This window comes from Camelus bactrianus, chromosome 10, assembly GCF_048773025.1.
Source record: "Camelus bactrianus isolate YW-2024 breed Bactrian camel chromosome 10, ASM4877302v1, whole genome shotgun sequence".
Lineage (NCBI taxonomy): Eukaryota > Metazoa > Chordata > Mammalia > Artiodactyla > Camelidae > Camelus > Camelus bactrianus.
In genome coordinates, this window is record NC_133548.1 from 5,702,435 (window position 1) to 5,722,764 (window position 20,330).

Sequence of the window (20,330 nt, forward strand, 5' to 3'; positions counted from 1 at the left end):
ATTAAATGTAGCCTGCAGAAAATGTCTCTTAGAGCTATCCCAGCTCTGCCATCTTTGGCTCTCAAGTTGCCTCACCAATGAATAACATGTTTGCAATTAAATTTTTAAAAATTATGTTTAAAAGCTCTTACCAAAAAAAGACTAGGTTTGCTTAAAATGTTGCGCGCCTGTATTCCCAAAATGTCCCAAGCAGCCAGCGGCTGACCAGGCCACTAAGAAAACCCCCTTTTAGGGGACCCAGTGAGATAACCCTTTGTCATCAGCTGCCGCCCACCCCTAGCCGGCCCAATAGCACGATCCATTGTGATGGTTGGTGACTCTCCCGGGATTCTGATTTCATCAAGGTAGTGGTTGCGTCCAGAGCCCTTCTGACGTATGAACGCCGGCCCCCACCTTCCAAGGTGGTGATTGGCTAGCCCAGGCAGGGGGCGGGCTGACCTCCTCTCCGCAGTGCCGTCACCAGCTGGCCCCGCCCCTGTATCGGGGCGGCTGGGAGCCGAGCCCTGGGCATCTATTTGTATGCGGCCGCGGGATTGGTCGCCTGGCTCCCGCGAGGGGAAGGGGAGGAGGGCAGCGCGCACCCGCGCGTGCGTGAGCTGGCGCGCGAGAAAGGGCCCGGTCGCGCCGAGGCTCGAGCGGCCGTCGCCATTTTGTAGGGTTCTCTCTGACGCGGGAGCTGCCGCTGCCGCCGCCGCCACCGGAGGTGCGAGGGGGTCTTGTGGGTGTGTGGGGAACCTGGGAGCGGGTCGGGCCGGGCCCCTGGCGGACGGGGATGGCCCGAGGTTTGGGTTTCTCCTCTTGCTGCGGGAGGTCCGGGGAATACAACGGGAGGAGGCGGGGCCGGGTCTCTGGAGGGGGCGGGGCAGGGGTCGGGTCGAGTCTTTGTTGGGGCGAACGAACTGAAGTTGGGCTGCTGGGGGAAGGGGTCTCGGTTTGGGGCCAAGGAGGCCTTTTATTCTTAGAGCATCTTGAGAAGTGATGGCGCACGGAGAAGAGGTTCAGAGATTTCCCTCCAAAACCTTGTTACCAGGGACAGTCAGATATATATGCCTCTTGCCCGCTGCTTGGGCTCTTCTTCTACTAGCCCCCTAAAAAGAGTATTTTAAGCTAACCTTGTTACTTAAAATGCACCTTATTTCACGGAGATAATGGACTAGGCAGTGCATGCTGACACCCGACCTGTTTGCGTGTCACACACAGCTCCACTACTAAAGAGCAAACCTTTTCTCCTGCTACTGAAAAAATAATGAACGCGTGTGTGAGGATCTTAAAGGTGCCAAGAACTTTGGGGGCTTGATCCGAAATGCAGTGCACTGAAATCCTCCCCTCCACCCCTAACTTTTGGAAATCTCGTTTCTTCTCTCCTAGGCTCTTGTCAGGATGGTGAAGCTGTTCATCGGAAACCTGCCCCGGGAGGCCACAGAGCAGGAGATCCGCTCACTCTTCGAGCAGTATGGGAAGGTGCTGGAATGTGACATCATTAAGAACTACGGCTTTGTGCACATAGAGGACAAGACGGCGGCCGAGGATGCCATACGCAACCTGCACCACTACAAGCTGCACGGGGTGAACATCAACGTGGAAGCCAGCAAGAATAAGAGCAAAGCTTCAACCAAGTTGCACGTAGGCAACATCAGTCCTACTTGTACCAACCAAGAGCTTCGGGCCAAGTTTGAGGAGTACGGTCCAGTCATCGAGTGTGACATAGTGAAAGATTATGCCTTCGTACACATGGAGCGGGCAGAGGACGCAGTGGAGGCCATCAGGGGCCTTGACAACACAGAGTTTCAAGGTGAACTGCTCTGGGGCCTGGGTGGCAGAACTGAATGGGGTGTAGCTCTAGACAGAGGGAAGAACACAGGACCCTTCCATTCTGTTTTCTATTTTAGCTGGAAATAATGGAAAGATTGTATGTGTCCCACTCTTAAGCACAGCCTACTCTTGGGGAGGCAGACACACCTTTTCAGATTTGCCAAGATGTTCCTCAACAACTTTAGTGGGTTACTTTATCCTGCAGGCTTCATTCATTTGAGTGCTATTGGACGTTTAATCTGTTGGGCAAATGAGCACCTCATGGGAGAAGGGAGGATAAAGGTCTTTGGCTTCTTTTGTTATGGTGAGGAAGTGTTGTATTTGAGAGTTTAAATGATTAGGATTTATATTCTTTACTGCCTTGGATGATGGGTTGTGGTGGGAAAGAACAAAGACGCCTAGAGTAATCTCTATTTTATAAATCTGGTTAGGGAATTTGGATTTGGGGGAGTATCTTAAGCACTCAGATTTATTCAGTCTGAACTATACAAGCAGAGCCAAAAACCATGCCATAGACTATTCTACTCTACCTACTATTATTTAACCCTAAAAGAAAAAAAGGAAAGTTCTAAAAATATTAGGTTGAATAGAAATGATGGTCCTGCTTCTGAGGAGATTCCGGTACGGACTTTCATATCGTATTATTTATGTCATTAATAAAGGTACATATGTTGTCATTAATATCACAAGAGGTTGTCTGAAGGATGTCTAGAACTGTGCTAATATGGCAGCCACGAGCCATGTGTGACTATTAAATTGAAATTAAATAAATTTTAAAATTTAGTTTCATAGTTGTGCTGCACACATTGTAAGCAATCAGGTCATACAAGGCTAGTGGCTACTGTATTAGCACAGATGTAGAACGTTTCCATCATCACAGAAAGTTCTGTTGTACAGTGCTGTTCTATAAGTTTTTTGTTGGCGGTATCATCTTGGATCACGTTTGTTTACAGCTACTTTTCAGGTTCATAAATTAAGACTATTTTTCGCTGAGGGCCATTAAAAGGGTTGTTAAGAATTACTTAAGGGTCCTCTACTAAATCTAGAAAACAGTGAGAAAAGAAATGGAGAAGAAAAGTTGGCCAGAAGTTTTGCAAATAGTGGAGATTGCAAATGGTGTGTCAAGTATCTCTGGCCTTTAGCTGCTCTTTAAAGCACAGGGCAGAAGTTGTAGATACTTGCTACCCGTAACTTGTCGTATGACTTCAGACAAGTGTTTTAACCTCTCTGTGCTTCATTTTCCCCACTTATAAAATAGAGTTAATGATTCCTGCCGTACCTCCCTCACAGGATGATAGTGAGGCTAGAATAAGGTAATAGATGTGGAAGTGTTTTGACAGTAAAAGCACTGTGTGATGAAAGGTGAGTGGTGTTTGCAATAATGAGCATGTTCCTATTATGGTTAGAAACTTATTTTAAAATGTGATAGTATTCCTTATTTATATTTGTTTTTCTTTTATTATTTTGGAAAGCTGTTGCACTTCAGACAACTTTAAAAATATTCTTAGTTATTTCCATTTGGTGGGGGAGGGGCTCATGAATGGACAGTGTTGGATATAGGGTTTCTCTCTTGACAGGTAACAAGCAAAATGTAGAAAGAATGCAGTTAAAGCCAGGCACATACTGCAGAGATATTCTAGTATAATACTGCATGTTCTTACCTTTTTAATATACAATTAAAAGAATGGGGCAAAAGTATGTATATGGAAGTCAGTTAATTGAGGGGAATTGGCTTGGAAAGAATGTGTGTTTTAATACAGTGGGCTTAATTATTTGTTTGGGGGGGGATTTGAGGTAATTAGGTTTATTTATTTTATTATTTTTTTAATGGAGGTACTGGGGGTTTAACCCAGGGCTTCATGCATGCTAGGCATGCGCTTTACCACTTGAGCTATACCCTCCCTGCTTACTTTAGGAAATGGGTATCTGAGTAACACAATAATCCGTGAGATTCTTTTAAAATATTATTGAAGAAAGAAAGAATCCTTTATTTGATCTTCATTTTCTTAGCCTGGGTCTGGAGAAAGCACTCAACAATGAGGTATATATACAGGCATTTTTATAACCAGCTCTGTTTTTTTTCCAGGTGACAAGAGAAAGATTAACATTGAGTAATAAGTTGCAGTTTTACACAAAATACACTCTAGGCACCAGTTTGTCACATTTTTCCATAAAGCCTTTTCAGTCATCTCCTAATGAAGGGAGCCTCTTAAGAGTGCCACTTTGGGCATCTTTTGAACCTTCATATGTTAATGGCTGCCATTTAGGCTTCTGCACTGTATGACTTCTAAGAGGAAGCAGCAGAATCTGAGTTCACCTGGGTCTTTTAAGATCTGTTTCCTCTCCACAAGCAGCATTGAACTGAACCGCTACTGAGTTAGCAGTTTGCATTGGAAGACCCTAAAGAAGCTGTTCCCAAGTAACCATTCAGGCAGGTGAATTGGGAATGATACCTAAGAGGTCAGAGGTTTTGTTTTTCCCCAATATGTAAACAAGCATTAAACTGGAGTACAGATGTGCATCAGCTACATCCCTAATCTTCTCTAGATCGTGGCACTCAATAGGAGCTCAGCAATGAGGATCCCTAGTTGCCCACCTTTTAGCATTTTAATACTCTTTTCTGTTCCAGTTTTCAAAAGAAAACACTTTTATTGGGCTGGTTTTCTGGGAAATGGTAACACATTTTAGTAACTTTTGGAGATGTCAGAACATCTTTAAGCTTTTGGCATCTACAGATGTAGTAGAGTGGTAGGATTTAATCTCTCAGTTTTCTTTGCCCTGGTTCTGTAAGTTAATAGAGAAGCACAGTAGTTTTCAATTATTAAAAGAACTTTAGGTATTTAAATTAAAAGTCTTGTCACAACCTTCGGAAAGATTATGTGGGGCAAAAAAACAAACAGACCTGTTATTTCTGTTGCAGATTTTCAGTTCGAGGTAAAAATTTTTTCTACCTAAATCCTTTTCACAGCTACCAGAGAAGTGTATAAACTTAAGAGTTCCACTCTAAATAAACCAGGGGTGAAGATTGGATGTAGTAATAGAAGCATCGAGGGAAAAAAAAATCACTGAGTTCTGTTTCTCAAAAAAATGGACCCATAATCTATAAAAGAGCAAGTAAAATTGGAATATTTTCCTTAAAAAATGTACTTCTGGGTCTCTTGATTGGCTGCTTTTTAGAGTGGCATGGTTATAGTGACTTCAGAATAAGAGCACAGTTTGTGTCCACCACACAGATTAGTATCACCATGCATGTCTGAGAGACAAGTAACTTATAATCCTCCAGTCTGAATTACAGGGAACTCCACATTTGGTATATAAATTGGGGCAAAAATCTGTTTCTGTTCTAAGCACAGTTAGCATTTAGTCTATAATAACTTCTAAGAATGGGTGTATCTAAATCTCTGAAAACAATGGAATGGCTAAATGCTGCTTTATTGCCATTTGTTATCTGTTGACTGTATCCGTGGTTTTGGTGGATGCTGCCTCTCTGCAGCTGGAAGTCAAAACCTGAGCACCTTTGTTTCTGCTGAAGAGAAAGTTTTAAGGCAGCAGCTACTAGAAACTGGGGTGGTAGGAATGTTAGACATTGGGCAGAACTGAGTGTGACTAAAGTGATGTTACTGCACTAACCCGCTCCCCTCTCAGGGTCAGTGCATGGCGCTGTTCTGGCTGCCGTCCTGAATCGGGCTGTTTCCAACAGGATGGTGGAGCACGAGGCCTCCTATCGCATAGCTGCATCCAGAACAAGGTCTGTTACAGAGAGATCAACTTGCTGATCGCGGAGGGGGGATTTGTTCGGAGCAGCCCTTAAGAGTGATGCGAAGCTCTTGTTCTCTACATCTGTACTGGCTGCCTTTTGGCTACAATTTGAAGAGCATTGACTTGATCTCCAAAGTCTTAGGCAGTTTGGTGCTAAATACTGCCAAGAATATGCCTTTTCTCAAACTGCTTTTTAAAGACCTTGGATGCTTTCATTAGTAAGGGTCCCTGGGCTTGATGGTACACAAGCCCAGGGCATAGATTGTTTCTTCTCTTAGCTGTTCCTAGTGCTGGTCATTTCCTAGAAGTATGGATGTGGCTTGTTTGTATGGGTGCCCAGAGGCCTTTAGGTAAAAGCTGTATTTTTCTAACAAGTGATAATCCCCTATAAAGAATTATAAACTACATGGCAGGATGAAATACTGATCATTCCGTTGCATGGAAACACCATCCCTGAGAAACCAGTACTGTTTCGAGACCTAATTCTTGCTGTTCAGAGACCTTGGTCAAGTAGTTTTCTTTTCCACAGTAGGCATGGATTCACCCTTGCTGAAAAAAGTGGGCATGGGTGGGGTTGAAATCTGGAGGGTCATATAACTAACTCCTAGAGGTACTAGAGATGAAGCAGATGGTGAGCCAAGTATGATTTGTATACCCATCACAGCCTTCTGGTGATACCTGCAAAAATGGCTGGAGGACGCAAGATGGACAGAATATTGCTGTGGTTTTTAAGCTACAGTAAATGCTCAGGCCTTATGGGGCCCTGAATAAATCAATGAAAGGTTGGTAAAATGCTTTCCTCTGGCGTAACAGGTTTTGTTGGATGTTTGATTTGGGGAAATCATAAGGTTTTGAAATCGTTACAAATAATGATATTCTTTATAGTGAAAAGTGGAAATTTTCTCAGTTTCTGTGTTGGGGAGAATAAAGTTGTAGAGACAGGAGGAGGAGGGAATCCATCGGTCTACTGGTGCAAGTAGAAAGTATTGACTGGTTTCTGAGGGCTCAAATTTTCTAGCTCTCACCTGTATTAAAACTTTAACTTCTTTTGGAGGGGATTGCTGAAATAGGGTCGCAGGAGTGTGTGTACGTATGTGTGTCTTTTGCCAACTAGTTCGCTTTCATTTTGGGGAGGATAAAGAATGTCAGTGAGTTATAATAAATCTTCTTACATCTTTTTCCTCAAGGCAAACGAATGCACGTGCAGTTGTCCACCAGCCGGCTTAGGACTGCGCCCGGGATGGGAGACCAGAGTGGCTGCTATCGGTGTGGGAAAGAGGGGCACTGGTCCAAAGAGTGCCCAGTAGATCGTACGGGTCGTGTGGCAGACTTTACCGAGCAATATAATGAACAGTATGGAGCGGTGCGCACACCTTACACCATGGGCTACGGGGAATCCATGTATTACAACGACGCATATGGAGCACTCGACTACTATAAGCGTTACCGAGTCCGTTCTTACGAGGCAGTGGCAGCAGCAGCAGCAGCTTCTGCGTACAACTATGCAGAGCAGACCATGTCCCATCTGCCTCAAGTCCAGGGCACAGCTGTGACCAGTCACCTCAACTCCACTTCTGTTGATCCCTACGACAGACACCTGTTGCCGAATTCAGGCGCTGCTGCCACCTCAGCTGCTATGGCTGCTGCCGCTGCCACCACTTCCTCCTATTATGGAAGGGACAGGAGCCCCCTGCGTCGTGCTGCAGCTGTGCTCCCCACAGTTGGAGAGGGATACGGTTATGGGCCAGAGAGTGAGCTGTCTCAGGCTTCAGCAGCTGCACGGAATTCTCTGTATGACATGGCCCGGTATGAGCGGGAGCAGTATGTGGACCGAGCGCGGTACTCAGCCTTTTAAAAACTGGAGGTGAGAGTGGGGTGGGTGTGGTAAAGAGAGTCCATTTAGTTCCCCTGAAATGAGACCCATGCTGCATAGAGGAGGCTAAAGCCACCTGTTTGCTGTCAGGACAGGATCCGAAAGGTATAAATTGCATGTTAGCCTTAAATATTTTTCTAATTTAGGCCAGAGGTTCATTCAGCCTGTCGAGGTTTTAGTATATGACTCCAACCAGCTTGTTCTTCTGAGAGAACAACAACAAACTCAGAATACTGTTCTTTAATCATGTGTAAGCAGATCTGGTTTACAGAAACATAGGTAAGAGAACTAACATTAGTTGAGTGCCCTCATTGTACATTATATCCATTTAATCTATATAGCGAGCCTTTAAGATATTTTGTTTTTTACAGAGAAGGGAACTAAGGCTTGGAGTGGTTAAGTACTTTGCCTGAAGTCATCTGGTAACTGAGAGGTAGAGCCAGAATTCAAACTCTGGGCTGGATGACTCCAAAACCACTTTCTCTTTTCATTACAGAAGTCACTGTGGTGTAAACTGAAGAGTACAGGTTCAGGAATTAGTAACGAATGTCACAGTGAGAAGTTTAACTATAACTGTAGACTTCCAATTTGCTAATAAAGCTACCACTTAGGTCATGAGCTTTTACCAGAGGAAACTCTTTTAATGTATCTATAAGCCAAATAAAATCCTCTAAATTTTAGGTGTTTAGTTCTGAGATACTTGTTTGAAAGCAGAATGTTTTGATGCCACTGTCCCATCGAGTCCCTATTGGTTATCCAGAGTATCCTGTTCTACATGGGCACTTAAGCTGTATTTCTGCATGGCTTATAATGCTGTCACTTAGAGCCCGACACTTCCCACTTCTTCAGCAATCTTTTTGAGAGGAATATTTAAGGAGCTAGATAAAACATAATTTTCTGATGTGTATAAAATCTCATTGGTGGTAACCCTAGACACTTAATTTCTCCTACTTTGGAAAATGTATAGCAAAGATGTTGGAATGGCAAGAATAATTACAAGTATGTAGAGATAATAAATCTCTTTATCTGAGTAGAAATTGCATCCTGACAACTTTCTGTCCTCATTTCCCTGTACCTTGAAATTGAGCATCACTTGAACTGGAAGCCTGGTAGCAAAGTTACCACTGAGTTTCCAAAGTTCCTAACATACCCCTTTGGTATATGTGTGAAAGAAAACAGCGACAGAAATTTGCCCTTTCATGTAGTGAGAAGCAAATAATGGTATGAACCTGTGAGAAATTACATCCTGAGCAACCATGACAACACTGGGATCTCCGAGACCACTGTGTAGCTGTGTGTTCTTGTGCACAAAGTAGATAATCTTAGAACTGGTGTAGTTTGCCGTTAATTTTTACTTTTAATGCTGCTGAATCTGCCATGAAGTAGGATATACCTCTAAAGGAAGTATTTTCTATCAGATAACTTATACATCCTTCAAATATGTTCCAAAGTTAAACGTTAAGTTAGTATATTGTGACCTTTAAAGGGTATTGCTAAGGTGTTTTCAAGTTAATTTTGACTGCAAGCAGTGGTTGTTCTACTAACCTCTTTTTAGTGATGACTTTTAAAGAAACTTACCTTCCAGGTGTGAACCTCAAATGGACTGAATAACCCTGAGTTGGTTGCAGTCCCAGGAGCCAGTTAATGAGGCTGCCAGGACGAAATACTCCAGAACTGTTGGGGATCCAAATTCGGGTCTCACCCTAACAGAACTGATTCAAGAACGTCACAACTTTTGAAGTCGATTGGCACAGATCAAGACCAAGATTTGGCCCTTTGTCTATAATAAGTAGAGGAACTTGGTGTGAGTTAACTCCCCCACCCCCCACCCCCAGCCATTGGTGTCTGGAGTTCCCATCATCAATGGAAGAATTAGAGATTTTAAGATTTCTTCTTTTGATTTGGTAAGGGAGATTTGGTTATTTATGGGAACTACTAGAATTATGGCTCTAAATCTGTGACAGTATAATATGCAGGTATGTTGGAGGATGAATGAACCACTCCTTGATACCCTTTGTGATTGTCACTTCTGAAAACTTGTTTACTATGAAAGACTGAAATGAAACTAATTTAGAATAGTGCAATTGGCCATATTTGAGACCTTGGCATCTTTTGATTTTTCTGGACCCCAAAACTAAATTATGGTTTTTGTTAATATCTGTATGCCCTTTGTTGCACCGACAGTAGCCTTATATCACGGAGGTAGTCTTGCCTAAAAGATGGGTAAGAAAATGAGAAAGATTTATCACCAACACAACAGTCTTCCAGATAGATTGCTGCTTGTTTTGTATGTAGCTTTAAATAGATTCCCATGTATAGCCGTAGTAGACTTCTAGGTGATTATATGGGATATAACTTTTGATCCAGTCTGACTTGGTTTTGTTCTGTTCTTTTTTTCCCCCTGGAATACAGGACGGGACCAGGGCCCTTGTACTCGGAGCCAAGCTGCTCTCCAGGCATTGTGTAAGCCTCTTGTGTTGTGCTCTCTTTCAGGTAGGATAATTGCGGACTGAACCCTCGGGCTGCGGTCATAAATGAGAACTTGCTCCGCGCGGTCCCCTTTGCCGGGATGTTTCCATTGCTTCATGTTTCAGTAAACAAAGGAGTTTGTGACCAACTATGTTTTCTTTCTTAATTTAATTCTAAGTTGACTTCTTTCTTCCTGATAAGTCTCTGTAGCCTTTCACTCTATTCCTTATATTCTCAGCCTCTGAGCAGCCCTAGGTAAGGATTATGCTGGCACCCCCATTTTCCCAAACAGTGGAACCCCTCTTATCTTGCTTTCCTTAGGGATTGAACCCTTCTCCCTGTCTACCTGCAACATCTCCTTTCCCTTTAAAATGACCATGTAGTGGCAAGCAACCTCTTACTCTTCTGTTAGCTCTGGACTCTAACATTGAAGCTAATCTTCTGAAATTGCTAGGACCATTGGGGTTTTGGTGGTGGTTTTTGTTTTGTTTTGTTTTCTTTTGTTTTTTTAATGTCTGACCTGTGATCGTGGTACAGCATTAGCTGAAATTTAGCTTTGTTTTGCTCCACTCCTCTCACTTTTTTTTTTTTAATATTTTGACAAATAAACATTTCTAACACTTCAGTATCTTTTTGTGTTTGTGTGATTATTATTTACCACCATTATCTTCTGGTTCTCTCTCAGTTGTGCTCAATCTACAAAATTTAAATGGATACCTAAAATTTAGATGTAGAAGGAGGAATTTAGTGAGGTAAGTAATATGGCCTCAGTAGTGAGTGGAGGTAAGTTAGCCAGCATCTTGAAACACTGATAAATATGCTACACATGGCTTTAAGCTTAAATATGTGGTTAAGCTCCTCCTCTGAATAACCAGAGCTGCTTTTTCCCATTTACAGGCCAGCAAACCCAGGTTAGTAGTGATAGAAGTAAGCCCCACAGACAGAATCCTGCATCAGGAAAGGGTTGAGTCAGAACAAGGACCTACCTATCATATTGGCTCAATTTGGTGTCACTGTGTATGTTCACTTAAATTCACCATTTAAACTAGGATTAAACTTTGGCTAAAATGAGTAAGATAGTTAAGATTAGAATGTGGGGAAACGTCAATATTTTGAGCAGAAAAGCAAGTAAAGGGGTATAGTCATGATTGGCAGTGACTATTCTGCAGTTAAATGTGTTCTCTAGAATTTTTTTTAAGATTTGTGGACATAATATTCCTTTTTTTAGTGGGGGTAGGTAATTAGGTTTATTTATTTAAATATTTTTTTAATGGAAGTACTGGGGACTGAACCCAGGACCTTGTGCATGCTAATAAGCATGTGCTCTTACCACCTGAGATATACCCTTCCCCAAGACACATTTTCTTATCATTGCTAAGATCCTCATAAAACAAATTTAACGATGGGCTCAATCCCACTTAAGCTTTATTGTATCCTACGTGAAAATGGTATCATGTAAATTCTGTGAATTTTTATCTAACAATTATGTAATATTTTCCCACATATTCTGTACTTATAAAAAATCTTGACATAGGTGAAGCAAAGCTTTTCCCCTGATTTTGGGGGGGTAGGAATATATAGAGGTTAACCTATCTATGCACACATTCCAACTATTGATGATGTATTGAAGGCCCATTAGCTTCAGTGTTCCCCAACAAGGCAGGATTGTCCATTTTACAAAAAAAAAATAAGGCAGAGATACTGAGGTTTCCATGTGGTTGATCTGTAAGGCACCAGGCAGAGCAAAGAAATAAATATGTACAGGTTTTCTTAGCCTCACCAAATCCCTGGTCCTGCTACGTTAACATAGCAATTTAACACATCTTGATTTCTATCTCATTGGTGGGACACCCAAGAAAAAAAACTGGATTCTGCAAAGCAGTTCTACATCAGCACTGTCCAGTAAAACTTTTGGCAGTGTTGGAAGTGTTCTCTGCTGTCCAATTTGTAGCCACTAGCCATATGTGACTGTTAAGCTTAATGTACTTGAAATGTAGCTAGTGAAGCTGAGAAACTTATTTTAATTATAATTAGTCATGTGGCTATTGAGGACTTGAAACATGGCTAATGAAGCTGAGAATCGTTTTATTTAGCCACAGGTAGCTAGTGGTTACTGTATTGGACAGCACAGTTTAAATGGTAAACTAAGTTTCTTGGGAAAAAAGCCTTGTAAAATCTTACATTTTTCCCTTAGAAAATCCTTTCACTCTCCCCAAAATGAGTAACACTGGGAAAGGGGTTAGTTTTCAGCCAATGTAAGAGGACTGCTGAATAGGAACAAATGTTTATTTCTAAATCTCAGTTTAGAAATTGGATGTTCTGGGTACAAAATTCCTTTTATTCACCAAGACCAAGTTTCTCATTGACCATTTTAGAGTGCCATGAATTCATTTATCAGTGATTTGACTTCCTACTGAGTGATGAAACAGACACTTCTTAACTTCCTAGTTGAGAAGCAAACTTGCTGTGATAAATACTACATAGGGACAAATACAGGGTGCTTTGAAAACATAGTGACTGTGACGTGGGGGGAAGGGAGGAGGGGAGCAGTTGCTACTCCAAGTTGAGGAAACAGCATATGTGAAGGCCCCTGATCAGGAAGAGTGTGGTACCCCTTAGGAATCAGAAACGGAGCTCTGTGGCAGGAGAAAATCTGTACAGTAGAAACCTGAAGAGGTAAGTTCCAGCACAGTTCATGAGGGCTCTGTAGGCTGTATTAAGAAATTTCATCTTTAAGACTAACTGGAAGCTGTTTAAGGGTGACAGGATCAGATTCATTTTTCTTAAAAGATCACTGACTAGACAGGAACAAAAGTGAACAGCTCTACACCCCACTGTTCATAGCATTATTTATAGTTGCCAAGGCATGGAAGCAACCTAAGTGTCCATCAACAGATGAATGGATAAAGATGTGTGTACGTACATATGTGTGTACACACACACACACACACACACACACACACACACACACACACACACACACAAATGGAATACTCCTCAGACATAAAAAATGAAATCTTGCCATTAGAGCAACATGGACTTGGAAAGCATGCTAAGTGAAGTAAGTCTGACAGAAAAAGGCAAAATACTCTATGAATCTAAAAATACAACTAATGAATAAAACAAAAGCAGACTCAGGGAACTAGTGGTTACCAATGAGGAGAGGAAGTGGTGAGTGGCAATATAAGGAAATAGGGGAAAAAGAATTATAGGATTATACGAAATTGTGTATGAAACTTCTGAAAATTGTAAAGCACTGTAGTTTAACACGTTGATCGCCTACTGTGGATCGGGTAAGTAAAAAGAAAAAAGTGAATAGCATTATAAATGTGAGGTTTGCTAATCATGAAGCCAAGGGTTGATGTTTTGTTTAAAGGAAGAAAAAATATTTCAGGCAGGAAAAGAACCATGTACAAGGATATGTGATACAAGGGGGCAGGGTTTAAGTCCCTGAAGTTGACTGATGGAGCCATTACCAGGGATGTGTTGTGCCTCTCCCACTCTAATGTTGCTGAGCACCTGTTGCAGGCTAGGCCCTGCCTAAGGGCTTAACTCATGGCACCACTAAGTGCTGAGGGGCAAGGGAGATGAGAGAGATCTCAGAGATCTTAAGAGTTGGGAAAGTATGATCAAAATGGTAATTGCTATAAGAAATGTAAAAGCACTGTGGGAATTCAGAGGACAATTATTTATGCATTCCTACCAAATCTCTATAGCTTACTCTTTGTGCCTTAAAATTAAAACTCTTAAAGTATTTCTCTCCTTTGAAATGGAAATAAACTTATCAGTAGTCCACAAAGAGAGTGAAATGTTTGAGAGGGATGAAGAAGGCCAAGAGGATGTCCCTGGCCCATTTAGAGAAAAGGAAAATGAGAAATTAAACTCTAGGCCTTCCGTCTCCAAGAATTTCTTCCTGAGTAGTCAAGCTATCCAAGGTGGGGTCCTGGCACCACTCAAGCATGGCCCAGCCACAGCAGCAGCACTCTGTGAGATACTTCAAGTACAATGCAAAATAAACCCCATACCCAAACCAAAAATGGGCAGAAGACCTAAACAAGCAATTCTCCAATGAAGACATACGAATGACCGATAGGCACATGAAAAAATGCTCAATCTCACTAATTTTCAGAGAAATGCAAATCAAAACTACAATGAGGTAACACCTCACACCAGTCAGAACAGCCACCTTTCAAAAGTTCACAAATGATAAGTGCTGGAGAGTGTGTGGAGAAAAGGGAACCCTCCTACACTGCTGGTAGGAATGCAGTTTGGTGCAGCCATTGTGGAAAACAGTATGGAGATTCTTCAAAAGACTAAAAATAGACTTACCATATGACCCAGCAATCCCACTCCTGGGCACATATCCAGAAGGAACCCTAATTCAAAAAGACACCTGCACCCCAATGTTCATAGCAGCACTACTTACAATAGCCAAGACAACCTAAATGCCCATCGACAGATGACTGGATAAAGAAGTTGTGGTATATTTACACAATGGAATACTATGTAGCCATAAAATGTCAACAAAATGCCATTTGCAGCAACATGGATGTCCCTGGAGGATGTTATTCTAAGTGAAGCAAGCCAGAAAGAGAAAGAAAAATACCATATGATAGCACTCATATGGAATCTAAAAAAAAAAAAAAAAAGACAAATGAACTTAAATATAAAACAGAAACAGACTCACAGACATAGAATACAAACTTATGGTTGCCAGGGGGTAGGCAGGTGGGAAGGAATAGATTGGGAGTTCGAGATTTGTAGATACTGACAGGAATACACAGAATAGATACACAAGTTTATACTGTATCGCACAGGGAAATATATTCAAGATCTTGTAGTAGATCATGGTGAAAATGAATATATATATATATCATGTATGACTGAAAAATGGTGCTATACACCAGAAATTGACTATAACTCAATTAAAAAAGATCAAAAACAAACAAAACCCCATCCTGATTCAAATAGTGCTGCTGGGAGAAAAGCACCTAGAGCCCCCTCGGTTGTGTCTCAGAACTCCCTGGGTTCTGCAACACCTTCCCCCTAGGGTGGTGGGGGAGACACAGACCTACTGAATCACAGCTCCAGCTTGGTGAAAGCTTAAGACTACTGCAGCCCAAGCCCTGCTCTGCCTTTTAGGCCTCCAGCAGCCTCAGATCTACCCTTTCCTTTGATTTCTGGCCACATGGTAAAGTTAGTGTGTCCAGAAAGATAACAGGTGCTCAGGGCACTCAATGCACTGCACAGAGCTTGTTCAAAAGACAGAAAAAGGTTGGCTGGCTGCAAGGTAGCCCAGAAAAGGGAAGCAACTTACGTAAGATTGGCCTCATGGCTTGTCAGGATTTGGCTCACAAATCTGGTCCTCAGAGATGAAGTATCTCTTACCTTTGGATATTTGGGAGGAGGAAGGGAGAAATAAAAATTCATTGCTAGAAGAGCTGTCGGCTTTGCCAGAAGAAATCATCTCAAGGGTTTCTTAAGATCAGGGCTATGCTCTGCTGCCAAGAACTGAAGTGCAAGAAATGACGGTTCAGCCCCAGGAACCCACAAATAAAGAGGGAAAGGTCTGGTCAGATGATTCCAACCAGTAGTGCCTTAGGTCTGCAGGCCCTCTGAGGATCCAGGCCAAATTTAAATCACACAATGACCCACAGATCTGAGGACCCATCCATCACCTCTACAAAGTCCACAAGAGCCCTTTGGCTATCCTGGTAATTAAAGCAAGCCAGGTTAAATGATTTTCCCCCTTACTCACACACACAGTGTCGAGGAAAAAAGACCCCCTCCCCCCGACTCCTACTGCTTGTTCACCACAGCGGTAAGCTGAAGTAAGAAGCTACCAAACGGAGAGGAGCAGCTGGCAAAGGCACCCGTAAGTCCTAAGGGTAGGTCCTATGTACTTTACATGGAGCAGGTGTGGAGAGGGAGTAAAGCCTCTGCATTTGGCAAGGTGAGGCAGACTTCCAGTGATAGTGGCCCTGGCCCATCCCCGGCTCTGGTACCTCAGAGGCAGGATAGTGACTATGAGAATTAGGAAAACAAGAGATTAGGGAGAAGGCCTCACCATCCTAGGTTACCATTATATTCCCTCCATGTTGGAGCATGGCCAGCACACTTCAGTGGCTGTGTCATACCATGCCTCTCTACAAGGACACAGCGAGGAATTTGGGCCAAGATCACCTAAGCTAGGCAAGCGTCCAACACTCAGGGACTATACCACTGCCACCACACGTTGCCCCACCCCACAACTTGGAACTGCACTGCAGTGAACAGGACAAAGTGAGCCAGGCTCAAAGCAGGGAGGTGCAGGGCTGGCTGGAGAAGACTCAGAGACCTGGACCCTGCAGGGAGTCAGAACCCCAGATGCGACTAGGAGTAGACCTCACACTGCACAGGCTCAAGACATTCACTAGACTAACAGCTGGAATTCAGGTCCTGGAGCTGGACTGCCAACTTATATCCAAGCCTTTTCTGTGGCCTTTGGCATGCAACTTAATCTGAGTCTGTTTCCTCATCATAATATGGGAATAACTGTAACATTCCTCTTAGAGTTGTTCAGAGCAAAGCGTTGAATTAGCTATTATTATCACAGACGAACTGTGATGTGTGCAAGCAAAAGACAGGGTCCCACCCAGCTTCAGCTCACTGACAAATGGAGGAGGCAGACCCTCAGATACACAAATCTATCAAGAGGACAAACTTTCAAGAGGATTACCTGTGAAGGAAGATAGAGGGAGAGCTGTTATCACTCCCTCTTTAGTCTTCAAGGATTCCAGCTCCCCTCCTTCTTTCTTGCCCAGTTGTGGGACTGGGACAGAAACCCGCTCAAGCTCTGCCCTTAGGGATCATCAAATCTCAAAGCTAAAGGGCCCTCCTAGGTTATCAGGTCCACCATCTCTGCCTTTTTTGACTACTGACTTATGGGATGGGGCACAACTCCAGCCCTAACAGGCCATCCAGAAATCCTCTGGTCCTACTCCAAGGCTTGGTCCTGTGCTGGCACTCAGTTTCTTGAATGACTGGTGACTGCTACGGCAATGAACGGATGGGAGCAAGAGCAGAGCGTAGTATGTTCCAAGAGGAGCACATCATCCAAGTGACAGCTTACGTACATACACATTTATTATTAAATGCCTGTTACATATCAGGCACTGTTGCCAGGTACTGGGTCAATTTTCTATCCCTCTAACTTATAATTTTGTTAGGAAAATATTCAATAAATGAGTAAACAAAGAAATTGGGATAAGAACCGTAAAATACACAAACTGGGCACAATGCTAGGGAAGAATGGCGGGGGGTGGGGGGCATCTCTTAGAGGTTGTCAAGGAGGACCTCCGATGCTTGCTCTTGAAGCCAAGAGCTGAAGGATAAGAAATTAGCCCTAAAGTGGTCAAGGGAAAGGTCCTTCCAAATAGAAAGATGGCCCTGAGGCAGGAAAGTTTTTGGTAAGCAGGATCTGAAAGGAGGGCCAGTGTCGTTAGAAAAAGGTGGGTGACAGGGAAAGGGCCTGAGATGACACTGGAGCGTGGGCCAGACATTTCAAAGCCTAAGGACTGGCATTTTAAATACAATGGGAAGTTGCTGAAAGGTTCTAAGATATGGATTCATGATCTAATTTATATTTAACAATATCAACCCAGCTACTGAATGGAGATTAAATTGAAGGAAGACAAGAGAGGAAGAAAAGGAGGAAGAGAGGCCAGAATGCCACTGCAGTAGTCCTGCTGGAACAGGACTGTATGGTTTTGACTATGATTGTGGCAAAGCCATGGACAGAAGGGGCAACATTTGATATAAAATGTGCTAAAGAACAGATGAGGGGAAATAAGAAATAAGGGAAGAATCAAAGATGACTACTGGGAATCTGGCTGGAGCAGCCACATGGATGGTAACACCATTTAAGAAATAGGGAAGATTGGAGGAGAAATTTTGAAATGGGGAGACTCAGGAGTTCCCTAGCAAGACGTTACAAATTTGAGGCACTATATTAAGACAACCAGAACGAACTCTCAAGCAGGTCTTTGGAACCCTGAACTTTGAGCGCAGAGGGGAGATTTGACACAAGAGATATAAACTTGAGTCTTTAGCATCTAAACCAGCATTATCTAACAGAAACATAAAAGTGAGCTGCAAAAGCCACACATGTAATCTGAAAACTTCTAATAGCCACATTTTAAAAAGTAAAAAGAAAAAGAAAAAACAGGTGAAATTAACTCTTATTTTTAATAATATTTTATTTCACTTAATATATCCAAAATACTATCATTTCAACATGATTTAAAAATGAGTATTTTACATTCTTTTTCATACTAAGCTTTTGAAATCCCACAGGCACTATATACTCACAGAACCATATGTGGTGGTGGCTATCATATTGGAGAGCACAACTTTAGATGGTATACAAAGCCAAGGGATCAATGGAATCAACTAGAACAGGATTTCAATCTTGGAACTACACATATTTGGGGCTGGGTAATTCTTATGTTGGAGAGGGGCCTGTCCTGTGCACTGTAGGATGTTCAGGAGCATCCCTGGCCTCTACCGGCTAGATGCCAGTAGCATGCCCCCCCGCCCCCCCGCCAAACTAGGACAATTGAAAAGGACTTCAGGCATTGCCAAATGTCCTAGCAGAGGGTGGGGAGTGAAGAGGGGAAATCATCCGTGGCTGAGAACCACTGACCTAGAGAGTGGACAGAGAAGAGGGCCCAGGAGCAGTCTGGAACTCCAGCCTTAGCATCTGCCTTAGGTAGTATGCACGGGGAATTAACAGGAACTCTGTGGTTCAATTTTTCTGGGATTACAGGTCCTAGGGAATTGAAAGGAAGGGGTGGGGTGAAAACTAGAGGTTCAGTTTCTAGCATATGAAAAAACCCAACCAACGTCTTTAACAGCAACAGCAAGAGGTCCTCTCCCAGTGTCACTTTGTACATAACCAAGTTCTTCTCTTCTGACCCTTTCCTCTTGACAATCAGTAGCATTTACCAAGGACCAATGTCCTCAAAGAGAAACTCCATATAACTGGAGAGACTGGAGGTTATCCAAATTAGAGGAAACCACAGGGACAAATTCAGCATCAAGCTTCCACAGCCTTTTGGCCAGACATACAGCTTATTTGAACACACAGGAGAAAATTTGAGACTGGAGATATATATATATGGGAATCTTCACAATCTAGACGGTAAAGCCAAGGGAACTGGTGACTCCACCTAAATGAGGAGCCCTAGCCTCATTCTTAATTGCCCTGAAAACTTATCAGCTTCCTTTCCACCTTGAAAACCCAACTCAATTTTTAAAACAAACAGGACTTTAAGGAGTATCTAGAGGAATAGCTGGTATAAATGCTAGGGAAGGAAGAGGCCACTGAAAAAGATCTGTAAAAAGTCCAGTGTACAGTGTAGCTGAAGCCGAGTGAGCAAAGGAAGGTAGGACAAAATCAGAGTTAAGAGAAGGACGGGGTAGATCACATGCAGTTTTACAGACCTTTCCAAGGGCTCTTTTACTCTGAATGAAACGAAAAGCCCCTGGGGGGTGGGGGAGGGGGATAAATTAAGCTGACTTGTGACATTTGATTTCCATTTAAAAGGATTACTCTGGCTGCTAATTTAAATACACTGAGACAATGTAGAAGCACGGACATTAATTAGCAAAGAATATAGGAAATCCAAGTGCAAGATGATGGTGGCTCCAACTAGGGTACTAACAGGGAGATTGCGAGGAGAGCCAGTAAGATTTCCTAATGGATCAAGTGTGGGTGCAACCATTTTTGGCCAGAGTGCATCACATCTTAATACACCTCTGCTTAAAAACAATGTAAGACTATTCTATTCACAGTAAAAGCCAAAAAGACCCAAGATGATCATTTAACTATCTGACTTCTTCTCCTACCTACCCCACCCCACCAATCACTCCATTCTTGCCCCTGGCCTCCTTACTATTAGAACAGGCCAGTGATAATTCCACCTTGAGGCCCTTGCTCAAGTTGTTCTAACTTGGAATACTAGAGTAGAGGGTTGTCTGGTCAACTCCCACCTCGTCTGAATTTGCTTAATTTCTCTACAATCTGCCCACTTATGTTGCTCTGGCTCTCCCAATCCTTCCTCAACTCTACCCTTTTTAATACAAAAGTTCTTATCTCTTAACACATAATTTACCTATTTACTATATTCACTGTCTATCTTGGGCTGGAGTTGAAATTTCAGATGGTGGAGCCTCCATTAGCTTGGGTCATGGGGAAAACAAAGGAGAAACCACCAAACAACTGTAACGAGTGTGGCATGAACAAGAAATAAGCCTTGATATTTTAAGTTAAAAAAAAAGGTTACCGCATGATTTAGCAACATGAAATCACTAGCAACATCTCTGTAGAATGGTTGAGATAAAAGCCTGATTAAAGAGGGTTTCAGAAAAAAATGGA

At 42.6% G+C, this 20,330-nt stretch overlaps 1 protein-coding gene across 5 annotated transcripts; it reads left to right on the forward strand.

The window, feature by feature from the left end:
* The first annotated feature begins 521 nt into the window (after positions 1 to 521).
* LOC105070313 (RNA-binding protein 4B) lies at positions 522 to 10,541 on the forward strand. Of its 5 annotated transcripts, none has more exons than XM_074371682.1 (4): positions 522 to 703; positions 1,369 to 1,792; positions 5,458 to 5,560; positions 6,759 to 6,988. In XM_074371682.1, exons 2-4 carry the CDS (start codon positions 1,381 to 1,383, stop codon positions 6,796 to 6,798), a joined length of 555 nt encoding a protein of 184 aa, XP_074227783.1. In that variant the 5' UTR covers positions 522 to 703; positions 1,369 to 1,380; the 3' UTR covers positions 6,799 to 6,988. The 5 variants fall into 5 exon arrangements, with proteins under 5 accessions (XP_074227783.1, XP_074227784.1, XP_074227782.1 ...); XM_074371683.1 differs by having other exon boundaries at positions 526 to 703; positions 5,513 to 5,560; XM_074371681.1 differs by lacking the exon at positions 5,458 to 5,560 and adding an exon at positions 9,030 to 10,541 and having other exon boundaries at positions 540 to 703; positions 6,759 to 7,435.
* The last annotated feature ends 9,789 nt before the right edge of the window (positions 10,542 to 20,330 follow it).